The following is an 18160-nucleotide window of genomic DNA, read 5'->3' as shown; positions in this document are numbered from 1 at the left end:
CAAACAACAAGGCTGTAAAATACTCCATTTCTATTTACATTTAGTGGTGTAGTCTTTTTTTAATATTCCTAGTCTGTGTCCTCTCCTGGTATGATTATACAAAATGCAGGACCCTCAGTAAACAACAGGCAAGTAAATACTGGTCAGTCAGGTTTTACATAAAAACATTTATATAACCAAACTACTTACATTTAAAACCAGTTCCTGTTATACAAAAGTGGATAGGATTATATTTCCCAAACATAAAATAAATAATATTTTATGGGAACAAAAGGCACACATTTAAAAAATCGATATTCAACTGTGCAGCAGAATGAGGCAAATTAAATGACTGAACAAGTTAATGCAGCCCACAAGGTGGTGTTTATTATCTTCAATGCTCCAAGCTTAAAATCACACTTCCAATAAAATCAAGTGTACTGAGTATAAAAGAGGAGTAGAAGAAGTGGTTAAGTAATTGCTTTTTGACAAAGTGGTAGAAAAGGCCCCGTGATGGATGGGGAACCTGTCCAGGGTGCATCGCCTCTCTGCCAGATGACAGCTGGAATAGGTTGGCATCATGAACAGAAGATGAGGGAGTGATAAAGAACATTTAAGGAAACCCTTTAAGTTGGAGTGCACATGGAGTATTTTTTAAGTTAATGCTAAAAGAACACAAAAACTACCAAAGGAAGATACAACTGACAAAACTGAATGTGACCCCTTGCCCTCTGCTCCACTGTCAATGCTCTGGGAAGGAGTTAACCTGGACTGTGTCTTGAAAGGCTGATCCTAGACTATTGTAAGATATGCGGATCCTCATTTTTAGGTTCACCTAGAAGGGAAAAGGATAGTGAGCTCATCTAGGAAATCTTACAAATAAACTGCACCTTTTGGTAATAGTGTAACAATCAAAAAAATAGAAACTGATTACAGAAGCTATGAATTGCATGAAGGTACTGTAAATGTAGTTTTAGATAAACTCAACATGTGTTTCATAATAAATGTTAATATTAGCCTGTAGCTCCAGATGTTTGAGGCCTACCTTATTTGGGTTGATGAGGACCATCGTCTGGGTCACCTTAGTTGTGCCATGTGCAGGAAGGCAGTCCCCACTGGGGGCCTTCATGTGTAAGTCAACACTCTGGCAGGAGATCAAATAAAAGTTTCAAGCATTGAACATAGTCGTGCTGTCATTTAGATCCAGTTACTGCACCTGTGATTACCAGTAAACATGACACCTATCCACCAGGAGGACCCACCTGACTGTAGTCAGGATAGTAAAAATGCTGACGACTACATCTCACAACTGTTCATGATCTCTTAATTACTGTAAAAAGCATTTTATATTATATATGTAGTTATGTTATGGTAATGTATGTTTATGCTGACACTAATTCCAATTTTGGAACATGACCTCTCTGTAGGTACAGGCTTTGTTTGACACTCCAGCCCTTGACAGGTTATTCACACGACAATTTCCTATAGTGGACACTGGAAAAACAATAGTCCTGGGGCCGATCCCTGACCTCACTGTGATTAATATTAACCATTCTTTGTAAAAAATAAAAAAAACAAAATCTAACAGAGTAAAACATTTAAACTTTCCAGTGCAGGTGCACTCTCTTTAAAACTTCACTCTAAATTGTGTAAGTGAGTGGTAACAATATCTGTTATGATTACAGTAGATACATGACAATAGAAAACTAAGGCACAATAGATGTGCCGACATTACAAGGTGTGGTGTGCTGTTTTAACTGCTGGTTAATGGTACAGTACATTTGTATCCTTTGCCTCTCTAACACACAGGTTAACATCATCTTCATTTGAAGTGCAAAAGGGCGGCAATAGCATAGCCCCAAAGTTGCTCCCTTGGTGTTTTAAGCGAGTTGCCTTGTGCATAGCAGCTGCTGGCATCAGTGAATGTGAGAGTGCATGGGTGAATGAGAAACTAGTACAAAGCGGTTTGGATCCCAAAATGGGTGTATAAATGCGCTATATAAATGTGGACCATTTAAGTAACTTTTAAGTAAAGTCTCTTGATCTGTCACATAAGCTATTTACTGTATTATTTAGTAGAGAAACTTGAGCCTTATAAGACCGACAACAAAAGCATTTGTTAGCACATGTATCACATGTCACTCGAACGACCTACTGTAATGTGCAAACCTGTGACAAGCCCAGAAATGTCTTCTCAAAAGCCCCTTAGCTGAAGGAGATTGTCATGACTGCGAGACAAACCTTGGGTACAGCAGCTTGCATGGTGAAGGTGCTGATGTCTGACTCAGTGGAGTTGGAGGCGGTCAGTGTGACTGTCAGGCTTGAGTCTGACTGTCTCTCACAACTCAGCGTCAACGTTACGCCACCTTTCTCATACACTGTAAGTGTGGGAGCTGTGAAAAAAAGTTTTATAATATTTTAACTTCAATCTAATAAACATACAACAGTGTGAAAGATTTACAGTGATAAACAGTGTTTGACAGTAAGGTTTGCATATTCAAACTCTTATTCCAGTTTAGTAGTTTATTTCTCTATCAGCGATTGTACAGTACGTGAATCTTGGGTCAGACCTGGTGCCAGGGGTGCTGGCTCGAATCCTCCCAGCAGATCCAGGAGGTCTCCTCCTGCAGGGCTGGCGGCGTTGATGGCCAGGTGTGGTGCTTTGCTGTCATGTGCTGGATGTGGCTGCAGAGACTCAGAGCCACTCAGCAGGTCCAAAAGATCACACACCTGGAAATTATCAATAACAGGAACAGCAACTAAGATTTTAAGGCATTATGAATGCTTAGAATGCTAAGTAGCTAATGTCTTTGTAAAACATGCAGTGTTTTAACAATGGCATTTAATGGAACAGCAATATGTGAATAAGAACAAAAGCTAAAAGTCAAAAACATAGAATGCTCCCAACACTGAGATTGGTCATTCAGTGTCATACACTACGTTCACAAGCATTAGAGTCAAGTTGTCACTGTGTAAAGGTTACCTGGTCAGCAGGTTCCTGCAGCAGCGGTTGAACCCCCTGCTTGGGTTTGGCTGCTTGGGTCTCTTTAAAAGTCACCTCTGTGGAATCTCTATCCATATGACTTGAAGACGTCTTTTCAATAACAGGCATCCTTTCCAACACTGCTGTCCTACGGTAAGAATTAGCATGTTCACACAACTATACAATAGAGAAATGTGTATTCATTCTGAAATACCAGAGTCCAGTGTGTACGTCCTCTTTTTACTTGATAGACAAACTCACTGACTGTACGTAGTTCCGCAAATGAAACTACGTGGCGCAAGGACTAAAAAGCAAACCATCTTATTCTTACATACCTCATGTGGTCATATTTTTTGAAGAGAGCATTGTACTCAACTGCCCTCTGCTGGAGCTCCACATCTATACAGCTGCCATAGATGCTGACAATGCTCCTGATGCGACTGGAAGCGTGACGAGAGAACAAGATAAGCATTTAGATTAGATTAGAATATTCCTAATGTGTGATAGACATGACACAGTTTCATGTTACTGTGCTTTAGCTTTATCTGTGATTGATAATTGTTTAGTATTTTCTATGGGTAACAGAGATGTTTCTTACTCCACATTATCAGTGATGCGTGTGCTGAGTTTCATGGTGGCAGTGAGTGCAAAGCCCCTAGTTGCTGGGGACGACATGTGGGATTGTAGAACCGTTTCCAGGGCATCCAGAACATCATCCTCTTTCACCTGATTGAAAGATAATTAACACAAGTTTTAAACTCAAACAGTTTATGACAACAGTATTTTTCAGCTGACACAGTATTACAGTAGGTTGAAGCTTTAGTTTGTGGACTATTGATTAATAGGCCAGAGAATTGATTAAGTCTCTTTATTCAGATTTATGTATGTACAAATGACTTGAAGAAATGTAGAATTTCTTCTGAAATCTGATTAAAAATAATATCTGCCATTTGGTAATTATATTAAATTCAATGCTGCAACAAAATAACAAAAAAAAACATTAATAGAGAATCATGGCTACTAGTGTGTTTTACATCACTTTTTCTTTCAATTACAGATCCATCACCTGAAAAGTGAGTTTACCAATTGAGTTTAATATTTACCCATTATTCATGGTGCACAGATGAGAGGCAAAATTCTAGTACTCAGCAGTCTGAGGTCATGCTCTTCTGATTCTACTCTATTCTATTCTCAGGCTACAGAGCTAGAACGTGCATAAAGTGTCCTGGCCTTGTCATGCTGGCTTTGCCTCAATGGCAGCATAGTCCTAAAAGCCCAGTATATGCTTCTACATAAGGAGGCTATATATAACACTTGTTCCTCATATGCCCACAGGTCTCATACCACTGAAGTGATAAAGCTTCTTCTAAATTTCAGCTGCTGCCTTTTAGTTACTGCACTTTACCTCACAGAATCTGAGTTAATCAAAGCCCTGCTATTGTCTGGTGCTGCCCTGCCATGATACATATGACTATGCTAACCACCCACATCCTACGTATGTCAAATAATGTCAAAATGGCACATTCTTTTTGTCAAGAAAAAACTTGCAGAGACATACTTAGAGCTGCACATTCAACGGTTCAACCCTATTCAATATTCAAAAACATAACAGTAAAAAAGATTAATTTGTATTAAGATCAAAGTCAGCATGTTGTGCTATATGTACCTCTGCAGGCTCAAGCTCCTGACACTCTCCTCTCAGCAGCAGGTCTCCATACTCTCCTATGCACCAGCAGGCCACCTGCACCAGTGATTGCTGTACAGAGAGCACAACTGCAGTCACACTTACAGCAAAATATAATTATGTAATTGTTCTTCATACACTGGTGCTGCATACTGGCCAGTACAGCAGAGTCAGCTCCTATTAAATTCACAGAAAGTTAATATAGTGGGAAGAGAGTAAACTGCGCTGTGAGTACATCTGACTGGCTTCCAAAAATAAACATAGTTGTGTCAGTTCAATTTCAAAATAAAAGCCCAGTGGTTCTGCCACAGAACTAAACAAACTAAGTTATGATGAGATCATTATGCATCAAACATGGTGGTTGTGTGTGTGTGCACGTACATGTGCATAGAGTGCTAGTGAAGCAGGCGGGCAGGCATGGAGAGACACCGAGTGTGACGGCCTCTAGAGGTTGTTGATGATGCTTACTGACATGAATATAACCATTTGCTTCTTGTGCAGAAAGTGATTAGATTGAGTTCTACATGACTGTGCTGTTTAAGTAAATAAGTAACACTGTGTCTAAGATTAATCTAGTAATATTTAAACTTTCATTATAAAACACTGTGAAGCAGCCAGAAATCATTTAGCCCAGTGACCTTAGCAATTTGGATTGCACCGCTAAGAGCAGAAAACCAAAACATACACACACACCTGAGAAATGTCACTGAGCAAAGCCCTGTACAGCTTGTGGACAGTGTAACAATGCAGCTCTGAAGTGTTGGTGATGAGCTGGATGAGGTTGGGGACAGTTTCATCTCTCACGTCACCACCTGCCTAAAAATTAGAGTCATCACTTCTGTAGATTATACACACAGACACTTAACTTTATTAGTAAGACAAATGATGCAAGAGTTTAGGTCAACCTACACGTTCTCCTATAAACAGTGACCTCACACTGGAGATGTTTTAATCACAATTAATATACATTATACAACTAAACTATTTACCAATTTGAATTAATTCTGTAAACACTGGAAACAATAGCTTTTAATGATTTTCTTAATAATGTACTTTAGAAGGAGGGCAAAGGAAAACAAAGCATATAACAAAATTAGCTAAAGGAATAAAAGGTCTATTAAAGACAAAGGATCAGCACAGGGTCCACGTTCATTATACTAGTTGTACCTCACTTCATACACACTATGTACCTACACTGTAGTGTAACAAAGTGATGGTGGTAGAAGGTTTAGATGAGACTGCGAAACGCTTCAGTATTTACCGTGGTAAGGACATGCAGAATGGTGTCAATGTGCCAACGCTGGGAGGGAGCATACCTAGCAGAGACAGAAAGACCTGACTAGCTCAGACATAACTTACGGTCAGTCAGCAAGTAAACACATATGCATTCTACAGCTGCGCGTGTTCTCTCTCTCTCTCTCTTGTTCCCTTTGTATTGCATCACATTAGTTAATTCTGTTTTAGATAGGTGATATATTGGTGACATGACATCAGTCGTCTGATATAATTTCTTATGATTAGTTTACTGCCCTGCATTTCAACCCTACTGTAAATCTCAGTCTTGTAGTTTCTCCTCTTGAAGAGTTATGTTCAATCTTTCTTTAGTTCGTTCTGAATAAGCTTCCAGTTTTTACCCTTTCTTACTTAGGCTGACTTCAAACACTGCTGTGACACACAGTGCATCAAAGGTTTGAATGCTATGGTATAGGAAAGGGTTAGGGTTAGGGTAACTGTTACAGCTTTTACAATCTCAGCTTGGAACCACAGTACACTACATACACAGTATTAGCAAGATCACAATTTTGCGTATGAAAATAACTATAGATTCATTATTTGTATTACAATCATATTGTGTGAGAGCACATGTGCTTGACCAACCTCTCTGAAGCGTTGAATATGCCACTGGCTGCTTGAGCCCTGAGTTCAGGGGGGCAGGAGGAGAGGAAACGGAGCAGTTCCTTCATCATGGAGCGGATGTTGGAGGCTGACACCAGACACAAGGAGAGCTCCAATGCACGGCTGGAGGGATGGCCACAGAAGAATATTTTAATAAATCCTGGCTCCTTAATAGGAGACTGCAGCTGTGTCATCCCATTGCTGTTATGGTTCTTAGCCCATCCTGCCTTTTGTTTCCCTCTGTTTCTGCCCTTGACTCTGGCCACACCTCCTCCCTGATCTTCCTCTCTGCCGCCTGCAACCTGCAGTGATTGACTCATTCCACTCACCTGTACCTTCCCCTCCTTTCTACTCATACACCCCACCTCATTCACTCAACCCTAGCTAGTCCATCAATGCTATCATGCATTTGTTCCAGTCAGTTGTTCTGCCAGGTCCAGTTCACCTCATATTTTTGTCTATTTGGTTTTGTATCTTGTGCCCGTGAGCCCTGCCTGTGCCTTCAGCCATGCTTCCTTTTGTACTTTTGTGTTCCTAATGTTATTCCCTCCTGATCTCAGAGTAAGGGTTTCCTTTGAAGGAGGGTTTTTGGTTTTGCCCTTTTCCATTTTGGGAGCTCTGATTAAATTTGTTGTGTTTTAGTACTGGCCGACCTTGAGTTCTCAACTCTATTCCTGTCTTGATAGTTCTGGAGGCAGATGTGTGTAAACAAATTCCACCATGCTGAAGTGCTTCTTAGCAAAACACCCTGACCTATTAATGCCTTTATGATGCTGGTTCCTATCTTTTCTGTTAAATTAAAGACAGTTTAATTAAATATAGCTTTTCCTAGTAGGTATTAAATCCATTATCTCTTTTTGTCTACATTTACCATATACAGTAAGTCAAAATGTGAAAAGGGCTCTGAAAAAGCAACACTGTTATAACAAAGTATGACCACAAACCTGTCAGTGTTAGAAAGAATCACACCTTACTATACCCAGCACGGCATCACTGCAAATACAAGCCACCATAATTAAATAAGGGCAAACGGTCCTCTGAATGCTTAAATAACTGAACAATAGTTGATAAGCTGTGGTTGTATACTGCAAGTTAATCTATTTATTTAACCAAATCTATAAAGAAATAATTTGATCGGTTTATAACAATTTAGCCACCTTATTAATATTCCCCTCTTTGAGAACATGTCTGGCCAAAAAAAAAGACCTTGTATCAGTAAAAGTAATAGACTATTTTTCAAGGAAGCTTAGTGATACAACTGTTTAACAATTTACAAATTATGTAAATAGAAAATATGTCTTACATATTTTACTGTCTATGCTGATTTTAACGCCTAAGAAACGCCCTATTCTCGAAACTGTTCTGAAGTAATAGCAACTTCTCCTCATTACTATGTTGACAACTAAAAAAACTAGTGACTGAACCTCTACAGGCTATCCTGTAGATACTAGACCGAATAAAGCCTTGTATAGACCTGACTGAAAACGACTTTACAAGTTCATTAGTCATATATAATAAACTCAACAATCACAATGATGCACATAGCGATATTCATGTACTCACAATAATATGAGCAGCAATCTTAATATTAATAAGCCTGGAGGTAACTTTGATTAACATATGAATTAAAATTACATTAAATAACAGATGTAATAAATTCATCTAAATATATTTTCAGGAAAGAACAGGCAGCTAAATCACTAGAACTAACTTTTCCTGGATCGTTAGTCTGAGCTGGACCAGGCTGCTTTCAGTCTTTTAAATCTGGGCTAAATTGGGCCAAGTATTTAACCACACACAGGATTTACTAATTCTGCTTTTGCGCAATTAAATCAAAGATAGGTTCAACCAGGATATATAAGAAATCCCAGCTTAATACCCTCCCTTGGCTTTGTATGACACTTATTAAACATTTGTGCCTGCCAGGTAGAGATGTGGGCGAAAATTACCGCTTGACAGAAGTGTCCTGATCCTTCAAGCAGTCCACTATAGTTCCCCTGTGGCGCTGCACTGCATTGTGGTCTGTCCCAACAATCCTTTGTAGTGAAGTCATAGCGATATACCTGGACAGACATTTAGACACATTAAGGACATCAGAGGCTCCTACTGCTATATAAGTCCTGTGAGTAAGTCAGTCAAAGTGCATTTAACTAATCAGCTCACATTCTACCTTTTTTTCTTTTTTATATTCCCTTCATAAAGGTATGTATGTTCTTATCGTTTCTTGTTGGATAGGTCTCACATAACCAGTTCTACTACTGTCTCAATGCCATGAAGAGATTCGGGGAGCCTGCAGACAATCCAGACATGGCTGCCAGACCACATGGCCCCACTGGAAATAAATCCAAAAATAGTAACATAATAAACCCCAGACTAGCAGCAACACACCTCCACAGAGCATAAGGTGGGGATCTAGAGGGAAGAATCCAGGGAACGTGACTAGTGAGACCAGATCACAGACTGTTGGATGACTTCTGCTGCTGGCTGCTGCTAGTTTGCCATTGGCCTTATGCAACAGAAAAGGTAAAAATGACCCTGAGAGATAAGAGATGAAGGTAGGAAGGATCGGTAGGGAGACAGGAAGATAGAATGTAGGGTGCAACATAAAAGGCAAGTGAAACGCACTTACCGAATGTTCCTGTCATTGTTTAGAAGAAATCGACCCAGAATGTTCACAGCTAAAACCTGAAAATGAAATGTGACCATGTATTAACCAGTAAACACCTCTAGCATGTATTTATGTATTTAAAGAGTGAGAGGCACTCACTCTGAGGCCGCTCTCTGACTTGATGTCCAGCACAGTTAGAACAGTTTCATACAGCACAGCATTGCCCGCAGTCTTAGTGCTGTCAGTGTTTGTTGCTACCTGTTTAAACAGTAACACCACACTCAGTGTGATGTGTACATAGCACAGGCAGAAAGGTTTGTGTAACCCATACAGAGCACATGTAACTGTGTCCATCTAGCTACAGTGCTGGAATATGCCCAGTCAGGTTACTTATGAGTTAATGCAGTGTTATGGCACGATACTGTGGGTAACAGGGGAAATTTCCCGGACAGCAGTTTAACAGTAAATAACACAATAACTTGTTTTAAATTATGTAAATAAATATCACTCAACCTGGGCAAGAAGGTCGCTCATGGCTTCACTGGCCGCTTCACTGTTGCGACCAAGGATTCTCAGCAACCTTAAGATGCACACCTGACAACAGAAGGATAAAGTGAACCAAAGGACATAGGAACCAGCAGCCTACAGGCATTAATAGGTCAGGGTGTTTTCCAAAAACATCAAAACATCTGTTGTATGTGACCAAAGAAAAGGAAAAAGTTTAAATTTAGGAAGCAATGTTATAGGAGTTTAAGACAAAATGACAGCACCAAGTGGACTTAATAATAATTGTTCTAATGTTTAAGAAATGAGAGAATCTGGTTCACCTGTAGGAAGGGATCACTGACTCCGGCCACATTGTGCTCTGGAGAATAGCCAGATATAACCAAGCCTTTCATGATCTGAATCAGTTCTGGTACAGTCTGGAACACACAGGGCAAACATTACAAGACACGTGACGGTGAGGCCTGTGTTTATGTGTTTGTGTTTATGTGGCTGTTTGTTGTACCTTTCTGAAATGCTCCAGTGTTTTTGGGTTCTGCTCACACAGCTGTGTGATGAGCACCACAGCTCCGTGTAATACACCTACAAACAATGGGAGAACATTATATGTATTGTTCTTGTATTTACCACATTATCAAGATGAGATTACTATATAGACAGGCATCATTAAGATCTACTAACCATGGTTCATCTCTGCAAGGAGGGAGCGAGATGCAGGGGCAAAGAGCTCCCCCAGGTCGTGGACCTTTCTCACTATATGAACTGCACACAGAGCAGCCTGGAAGAACAGTGGAAGGAATGATTTTTATCAAAACAATATCTTGGTTTACTGCTGACACAGGGTTAGATGTATATTATCAGGTGAAGCATTCGAAATGATAGCTAGAAAAAACACTTACTCAAAGTAATTCACTGTTAATGCTACAGTATAGTGAATCTATTTCCCGAAAATCCTAAAAGGTGCAGAAAATAGCTGAAAAGAAATACAGTAGGAGTTTTTTAACAGGGCTGAGTGTATGCAGACGAAGCTGATTTATGACGTATATTATGTAAAAGGTAACTCATCCTGTCAGGAGGTCACCTCAATGAATGATTTGCATGGTTGATTTGGCAAGTTTTTATACCAGATGCCCTTCCTGATGCAACCCCTCTGCAAAACTGCGACCTGGGCGAAAGGAGCGGAATGTGCTAACCACTGTGCCAAACACCTTAAGCCAGGCCTACTGCAAATTAACAAGGCTGTAGCAGCTCCACATCTGTCTAACCACCGGAACAGGTCAGGTATGGACACAGGAGGCCTTGTGAGTTTCAGTACAGGACTGGTTTAAACACAAGGTAGGACCAGACCTGGAGGCTCAAGCAGTGTCTTTCATGGACTATGTGCACTTCTGCACGGCTGCTATCCAACCCACAAAGTCCATACACATCTTCTGCACATTCACCTGAAGTGAACTTTGGCCCACCTACATGCTACACATATTTTGCACATCATTTCCCTCCATACATCTTGTGAGGACCTGTTGAGAAGGTCTGTCTGAACTCCATGTCCAACTCCATGTTTCAACATGATTCAGAGTAAGGCAGAGGCTGAAGACATGATGTCTGATTGGACTATACTCGCCACTGACATTGATAACAAAGACTGCTGTGGTTGTGGTGCCTGTTGTGGCAGCAGACAAATGAACAACAGCTTGGTAAGACTCCTTAGTCTGATGTGCACTGTGAGGATAGGCATACCACGATCTGGGAGGAATGCAGGGACGTCATGGAGAAGGACTGCCATCCAGCTCAGCGGTATGCAACCCTGGTCCTCGAGAGCCAGTGTCCTGCTGGTTTTCCAAGTCTCCCTGCTGATTACCTTGTTCAGGTGTGTCAGTTAGCTGCTGAATTAATAAACACACCTGGTCAAGGTGGTCAGTATCAGCTGGGATAGAGAGAGTCGGAAAACCAGCAGGAGGACCAGGGTTGCGGACCCCTGATCTAGCTTCTAGAGATCCTGGAAAACCATTAGGAAACTCATGAAGAGGAAACAGGCCCTAACCAACAGTGTTTACAGGGGCGGTATGAAGCTGTTGACCTGCACTGACCTAGTTCTTGGATGGTGCTTTAACAGGGTGGTTTTTGATTACTCGCTCTCTTGGATATTGGGAGCGTGTTCTATACTATAGGGGAGATCACACTTCTCAGAGAGTGACACCTCAGATTGATGAGGAATAATGCTGTTTTCTCCCGAGTGCTACACCCTCAAAAGGCTGCTCAATGGTTCATGGGAGTTGACCCAACCAATAAATGTGTGAGAGTCAGCAGCTTCAAGCCTGGTAAGGTGTAGACGCACTCTCCAGACTGGGAGAAAAGTTCCTGTGTCAAGTGGAGAATTTATAGTATCTTGGGGTTTTGGGTAGAGCACAAGGTAGACACAATAGACAGATCAGCCAATGTGCCCCAGTAATGAAGGTAGGTAAGTAGGTGTAACAGTCCTTTGAGGTGAAGAAAGAGCTGAGCCAAAAGGACCTCCTCTTCAAGAGGAGCCAACTAGGGTGGCACGGGCATCTGTGTCAGATGCCCCCTAGATGAAAGGTGTTCCAGGTACGTTCTAATGGGAGGAAGCCTGTGACACACTGGAGGGACTGTGTCTTTTGTGTGGGTGGGGAACGTTTGGGATCCTCCTGGAGGAGCTACAGAAAGTGTCCATGGAGAGGGAAGTCTTAGAAGTTCTTAGACTGCTGCCCCCACAACCCTACCCAGGACAAGCATCTGAATATGACGACAACAATCGAAAAGTAGTTGCATTTCACACATTTAACTTCTACACAAGCCCACACTAATATGATATTCACAACCTTATATAGATTAAAATTATATAGAGAGTTTGACAAATATCATTAATTGTTGCTGATTAAATAAGGATTCTTGCATAAGAGGGGCCCACCTTCTTCTTAATATAGGAGTTTGAGGCTCGCAGAAGGTTGTCAATCTCTGGCGCCAGGTCTCTGCACATCTCAGCTGAGCCCATGCAGGCCAGTGTGCACAGAGCAAGAGACTGCACGAACTGGTTACTGTGAGACAGGTCACTGGGAAACACAGACAAAAGATCAACTATGGTGGAGTGAACCTATCTAGTCCAAAGTCTTTGTATACACTGGGGAGAATATATGCTAGCTTTAAAACTTGATTGTGATGTAGTCTTCTAAGGTTGTCCTGATCACAAATCATTACTATCCATCCATTTTCTACCACTTTTCCCCCATTCAGGGTTGAAGCCTATCCCAGCTTGCTCAGGGTGAGAGGCGGGGTACACCCTGAACAGATCGCCAGTCTATTGCAGGGCCACACAGAAAGACAAACAACCATTCAGAGTAGCCAATTAACTTAATCGTATGTCTTTGCACTTTGGGAGGACGCCGGAGTACCCGGAGAGAACCCATGCAGACAGGGGGAGAACATGCAAACTCCACAAAGGCACCCAGGCTCCCCCGGGAATCGAACCCACACCTTGACGATAGTGCTACCCACTGCACTGCCCTAAATTATTGCTAGCAATCATATAATGAAGACATTTGACATTTTTGAGCTGTATGGCCTTCTCAGCATCTTATACAGTTTAATAGAAAGAACGCCTTATAGGTATATCATATTATACAAATTGGTTCATAACAGCGATGAATTACCCATATACAGCATCTACAACTAAGACACAAATTGGTGTATGTTTAAGCTTTAATCACAGATATTACTATGTAACTGGTGAACCACCAGCAGTCTTATTGAAGCCTCATGCCACCAGCGTCATTAACGCTGACATTTTTTAGGGCAAACGGCCGGTCTCCTAGAGGATTTGTTCTATTAGAGAGAGCTTTTCCTCTCCACTTTTACAAATAAGATTTAATAAAAATGTATTTATTGATAAATCTAGTTTAATTTGACAAGTTGGGTTTTCTATATACTGTAGCTTTTAGCTATGGAGTTTTTTTTTATGGTGTAAGGTTTACAACCTAACTTTTTAAAGTCATTGAGATAACCACTGTTGAATTGGCGCAATAAGATAAATTGTCCTATCTTAAATTTGAAATCGTCTTATATGTGAATTCAAGGTTACTTTTTGATGGAGTTAGTGATGAGCAGACTTGCATCTTGCTTCTCATCCAGCAGCATCATCGCTCCCAGGTATCCCACACGCTTCTCACTGTAGCGAGGGCTGGCTATCATCTTAACACACTCCATCTAATGGGATAAGCAGAGAATCCTTTAAATGTGAAGTTATGTGAAAACTAATAGTGCTGATGGCCTCAAGGCAGACTGGAGCTGGGAGACGTTCACTGGCCTAGTTCTAATGTCTGCTTTCAAGGGTTGGTAGATCCTGACATGAGCTATTGAAGCCTTAAGAAGATTTTGTTATTTACCGTCCATAATTTTCTGATGACAGAATGTACATGGTTACAAACTTTACATACATGTGACAAATATTAATATTCAGTAGCTCATTATATCTAGTAAATGATTCCACAGTGTGCTTTTTTTCATCATGCATTTACTTGTCTATTATATTTTTTACAGGGCAAAAAAGTTACATCTATGAAGGACCAAAGTTTTTCACTAATCTCTGTGGCACAAAATGAGTTTGGTAGTTGACTGAGATCAGACCCTGATAGTTTGTCCATTAGCTAATTCCACTAACCCAAGCCATCCCGTGACAGGCATTAGCCTAATCCCCTCACCTGACCAAAGTGAGCAGGGTAGCCCAGCATGTGCACGTAGAGCAGTTTTGCCAGGTTGTGCGACCGGCCCCCATTGTCAGCTTGTCTGAACTGCGCCCGGATTGCTGCACACTCCCTCTGGATGACTCCCCGCTCCTCACACTGTGTCCTGGCTGACCTGATGGCCCGAATCATCTCCTGCAGGGCTACTGATGGAGGCATGGCTATGTATTTGTGTATGTGTGGGTGGTGAAGTGGTGGGGAAAAAAAACAAAGTAAACATTAACGTTACTACTACAAAATACAGTCTTGCATTGCTACAGGTAGCACCTCACATCACTTCCTGTTTGTGAGAAGCCAGGTAAGTGTAAGGTAAGGATATGATGTGTATGATTAATACATTATATTATTATATCAAACCAGATTCACAAGACACGATGTTCCTAAAACGCACAACCTTAGTGTGTATTGCTCTAAAACAGCTCAAACAATTACACCATATGTCAGATCTATTACACTGAACTGTTGTTGTGGTAAGCGGTTAATAGCGTGCCCATATTAACTCCAAAAGCTATTCAATACAAAGTTACTACCAGTTAACCGCAAGCAATAGTAGTGGGACGCATAAAACGTCGTCCTATTTAGGAGTTTACTAACAACTTAGCATAACACTGGCCTTTTCGTCACACTGGTCATTGAAACGAGCCAGCAACTAGCAAACAAACATTAACCAAGCTGACCTTGCGGATGCTGTCAAGCGCGTTAAGTGGGAAAATGTCGAGCTAAAGCGCTAGCTAAGTTAGCACGAGTGTGTTACTGGTTTAAAGTCCAAAAGAACAGCGTACCTCTAAACGGCACAGAGAGTCGCCAGTATTGAAAAGTAAACCGGTCCAACCACCCCCTTCCTCCTCCACAACAGAAGTCAATTGGAAGAAACGCCAATACTGTACGTCCAAATGACGTAAAGATACCGAAAGAATCATACTATTTCCGGATGTACATTTCAAAGTAAATACAGTTTTGCTTAACAGCGCATTAGTAATATGTTTAAGGTACCTTTATTACACAGTTTAGTGCTACTGCCAAACGCCATAACAGCACACAAAGAAAAGCTAATTCGCAAAGGTATTTATCAAACAAATGTATTATTAATGGCATTGGGAAGAAATACGATCTATTAGTTCTCCTTTAAAATTGTGGTAGCTCATTCGACGGTGAAGGGTTTAGTTGTTTTATAATATGTAATGTAACATTTCTGCATACCTACTAGACTTCTAAATCATATTCACTTCAGAAACCTGATCCTTTTCTACATCAGACGTTCCAACAGGTGGATGAAACATTGATGAGGACGTGCCGCAGCAGTACAATTCGCTGCAGTGCAATTCATCAGTCTTATACATCACAAAGTACACTAAACACTAAAGTAAGGATGATTTTAAAAGAAAATTGTCATTATGCTCAAATATATATATATTGTATGTGACTTCAGTATTTGCTAATATTAAACTGAGAACAGAGAAAATCAACAAAACTGTGTTTTTGTTTTTTACATTCTTCAAGCGCTGCAGAGGTTCTGTAGTAAAACAAACATATTTGCAAGGAAAGGATACAGCAAAAAATTGAATGTATCATTATCTCTTTAACATCTCCATATTATGAAAAAAACTAAAATCTCTAATTATGGAAAAGATATTTGTTACACAAGATTGTGGTGTCATTACAGGATTTTGTTGAGAAAAATTCTAGCAGCAATATTTGCATTTAACTAATAACACACTAAGATAACTCTTGCATTTAATTTCGTTGATTAGAGTTTTCAAAATTAAATAATAAATAATTAAAAGCAATATGCCATACCAAAAATATCACCATGATGCTCCCTTACTAATTAGTGTGTTGGAAGGAATCAGTAAAAGCATGATTAAAGTAAGTACTATTTAGTTGCTATGTGATTAAGTTGGAGGCCACCTTTGTTTTATGAATTATCATTGAGTTCATCCGTTTGATCAAACTGTTGTTTTGTTTGATCCCAGGAAGTTTAGCGGCGAGACGCCATCTTGTAGTTCTTCTTCCGTAATTTTGTTTAATCTCTTCTCTCTGCGGATTTTATATAGACTCTAGTACTCGCTCGGATTTCCCTGTAGTGTCTAACATCCACACTCACGCCAGATATTCACGTTCCAGGATAACAGTTCATTAGTTCAAACGCTGTAAAGAAACATGGACTACAAATCCCGTATGCCCCTAGTCGGATTGGGTCATAAATCCCCTCCGCTACAGCTTCGCCTCGTCTGCATCCTCTCTACCTCGTCCTCCTACATTCCATCTTTCTGGTTATTGTTGTCCTCCTACTTTAAATCATTGTGAGTTTTCCTGCTTTGTTAAAATTTATTTTAAAGAATAAATTGTTTTTCGCCACATCAGCTGCAACCACAGTTTCATCATATTCTTGTTTATTTATTCAATTACTTAATTTATTACTTATTATTGAATTAACTATTTATGCAACTATGTAGATGTTTCTTTCTTTTTTTGTTCTGTCCAGCAGTTTAGCAAGCAGCATATCTTATGCTGAATGCCATATTGTGATGGACAGCTTTGCTTTAACAAGAGGAGTATATATATTCTATATATACTCTTCGTGATTTATGGTTTATTTAATGGTTTATTTAGCTAATCCAAAATATGTGTGATGTTGCTGTGTTGGTGGACAGGTTAAGTTTCTGCTTTAGGGTGTGTATGCGGGAGGGTGGGGGGTTAAGGGGTGCAACCAGCTGCTGAAACCAAGCAGATCTGTTAAGTAAACAATCGGAGCAAAGTAAAAAAGCAGGGATGTACCTTAGGCTAACACATTCATAACTAAAGAACTTTTGTACTGTGTTTTACCTTGGAGATTAATACGAATACCAATAATCGTGTTAAGGTATGTGCACATACTCATACAAACATATACATATCATATACATATACATATGTGCATTGTTATACATATCCCATACTACTTAATAAAAGTCATGACATACAACACCACAATTTCCATATTCACACATTATTGATATTGATAGTGATAAGTCTCAGTAATACTTACAGTTGGATTTGGAGCCTGCCAGGAGATGCCTCCGCGCCCAGAGTGGGGCCTGCCCCCAGTCCACCACCCCTACACGAGCAGAGCGGGGCCTACCCCATCGGCCCGACCTCATCCCCTGGCACCACACCGGCCTGCAGCACAAGGCCAGCAATTGGTGGGGGTCAGCAGAAAAGAGACCACCCAGGCAGACGATCATCGTACCCCGGGCGGAAAACCGGACCCCCCACACTCCAACCGCACCACACGCATACAAACTCACACAAACACAGATGCATACACCCACTCACATGTACAACACACCATAAAGTCTCTCACAACAAACTTGTCAATCATACGTGAACCAATGCACTCTCAGATACATTCTCGCACCCACACCATTCGCTTGATCACATTCGTGGGGAGAGTAGGTCTCCGGCCTGCTGCCCATGTGGCCCCAGGCAGGGACCGCAGCTCCTCCCGAGCCCCGCCCAACTCCCCCAACCCGGGGGAGGCAGAGGGCAGCGGAAAAGGTATCCCAGAACCCTGCAACCCAGCTTGGACGTGAGTGTGTGGAACTAAAGTGCACTGAAGGTGGGTGACACCTCCAGGAGCACAACCGCCGGCTGACGGTGTGTCCCCTGGACAGTGCCCCCCCTCACCTTAAATGTCTTTTTGCAGTTAAAACTGGGTGGTGATCTCTCCACCATGGCCAGTGGGCGAGGCCACAACTGGCCTCAGCCCC

The 18160-nt window shown here is 41.0% G+C and overlaps 1 protein-coding gene across 2 annotated transcripts; it reads right to left on the bottom strand.

Annotated features, from left to right (window-relative positions):
- Window positions 1-147: 147 nt before the first annotated feature.
- On the bottom strand, window positions 148-15351 carry ap1g2 (adaptor related protein complex 1 subunit gamma 2). Of its 2 annotated transcripts, none has more exons than XM_029132045.3 (22): window positions 15194-15351; window positions 14370-14572; window positions 13751-13875; window positions 12584-12725; window positions 10336-10432; window positions 10160-10236; window positions 9978-10073; window positions 9664-9744; window positions 9310-9408; window positions 9172-9227; window positions 8492-8605; window positions 6525-6665; window positions 5908-5962; window positions 5340-5462; window positions 4629-4718; window positions 3561-3688; window positions 3298-3402; window positions 2963-3110; window positions 2550-2709; window positions 2221-2372; window positions 1025-1123; window positions 148-814 (listed from the first exon to the last, which is right to left on the bottom strand). In XM_029132045.3, the coding sequence occupies exons 2-22, from the start codon at window positions 14568-14570 to the stop codon at window positions 722-724; spliced, it is 2382 nt and encodes a 793-aa protein (XP_028987878.1). In that variant the 5' UTR covers window positions 14571-14572; window positions 15194-15351; the 3' UTR covers window positions 148-721. The 2 variants fall into 2 exon arrangements, with proteins under 2 accessions (XP_028987878.1, XP_028987879.1); XM_029132046.3 differs by having other exon boundaries at window positions 15089-15232.
- Window positions 15352-18160: the final 2809 nt, after the last annotated feature.

Source organism: Betta splendens, chromosome 17 (genome assembly GCF_900634795.4).
Source record: "Betta splendens chromosome 17, fBetSpl5.4, whole genome shotgun sequence".
Lineage (NCBI taxonomy): Eukaryota > Metazoa > Chordata > Actinopteri > Anabantiformes > Osphronemidae > Betta > Betta splendens.
The sequence above is the reverse complement of the archived record's forward strand: the minus strand, read 5'-3'. Positions and strand labels throughout refer to the sequence as shown.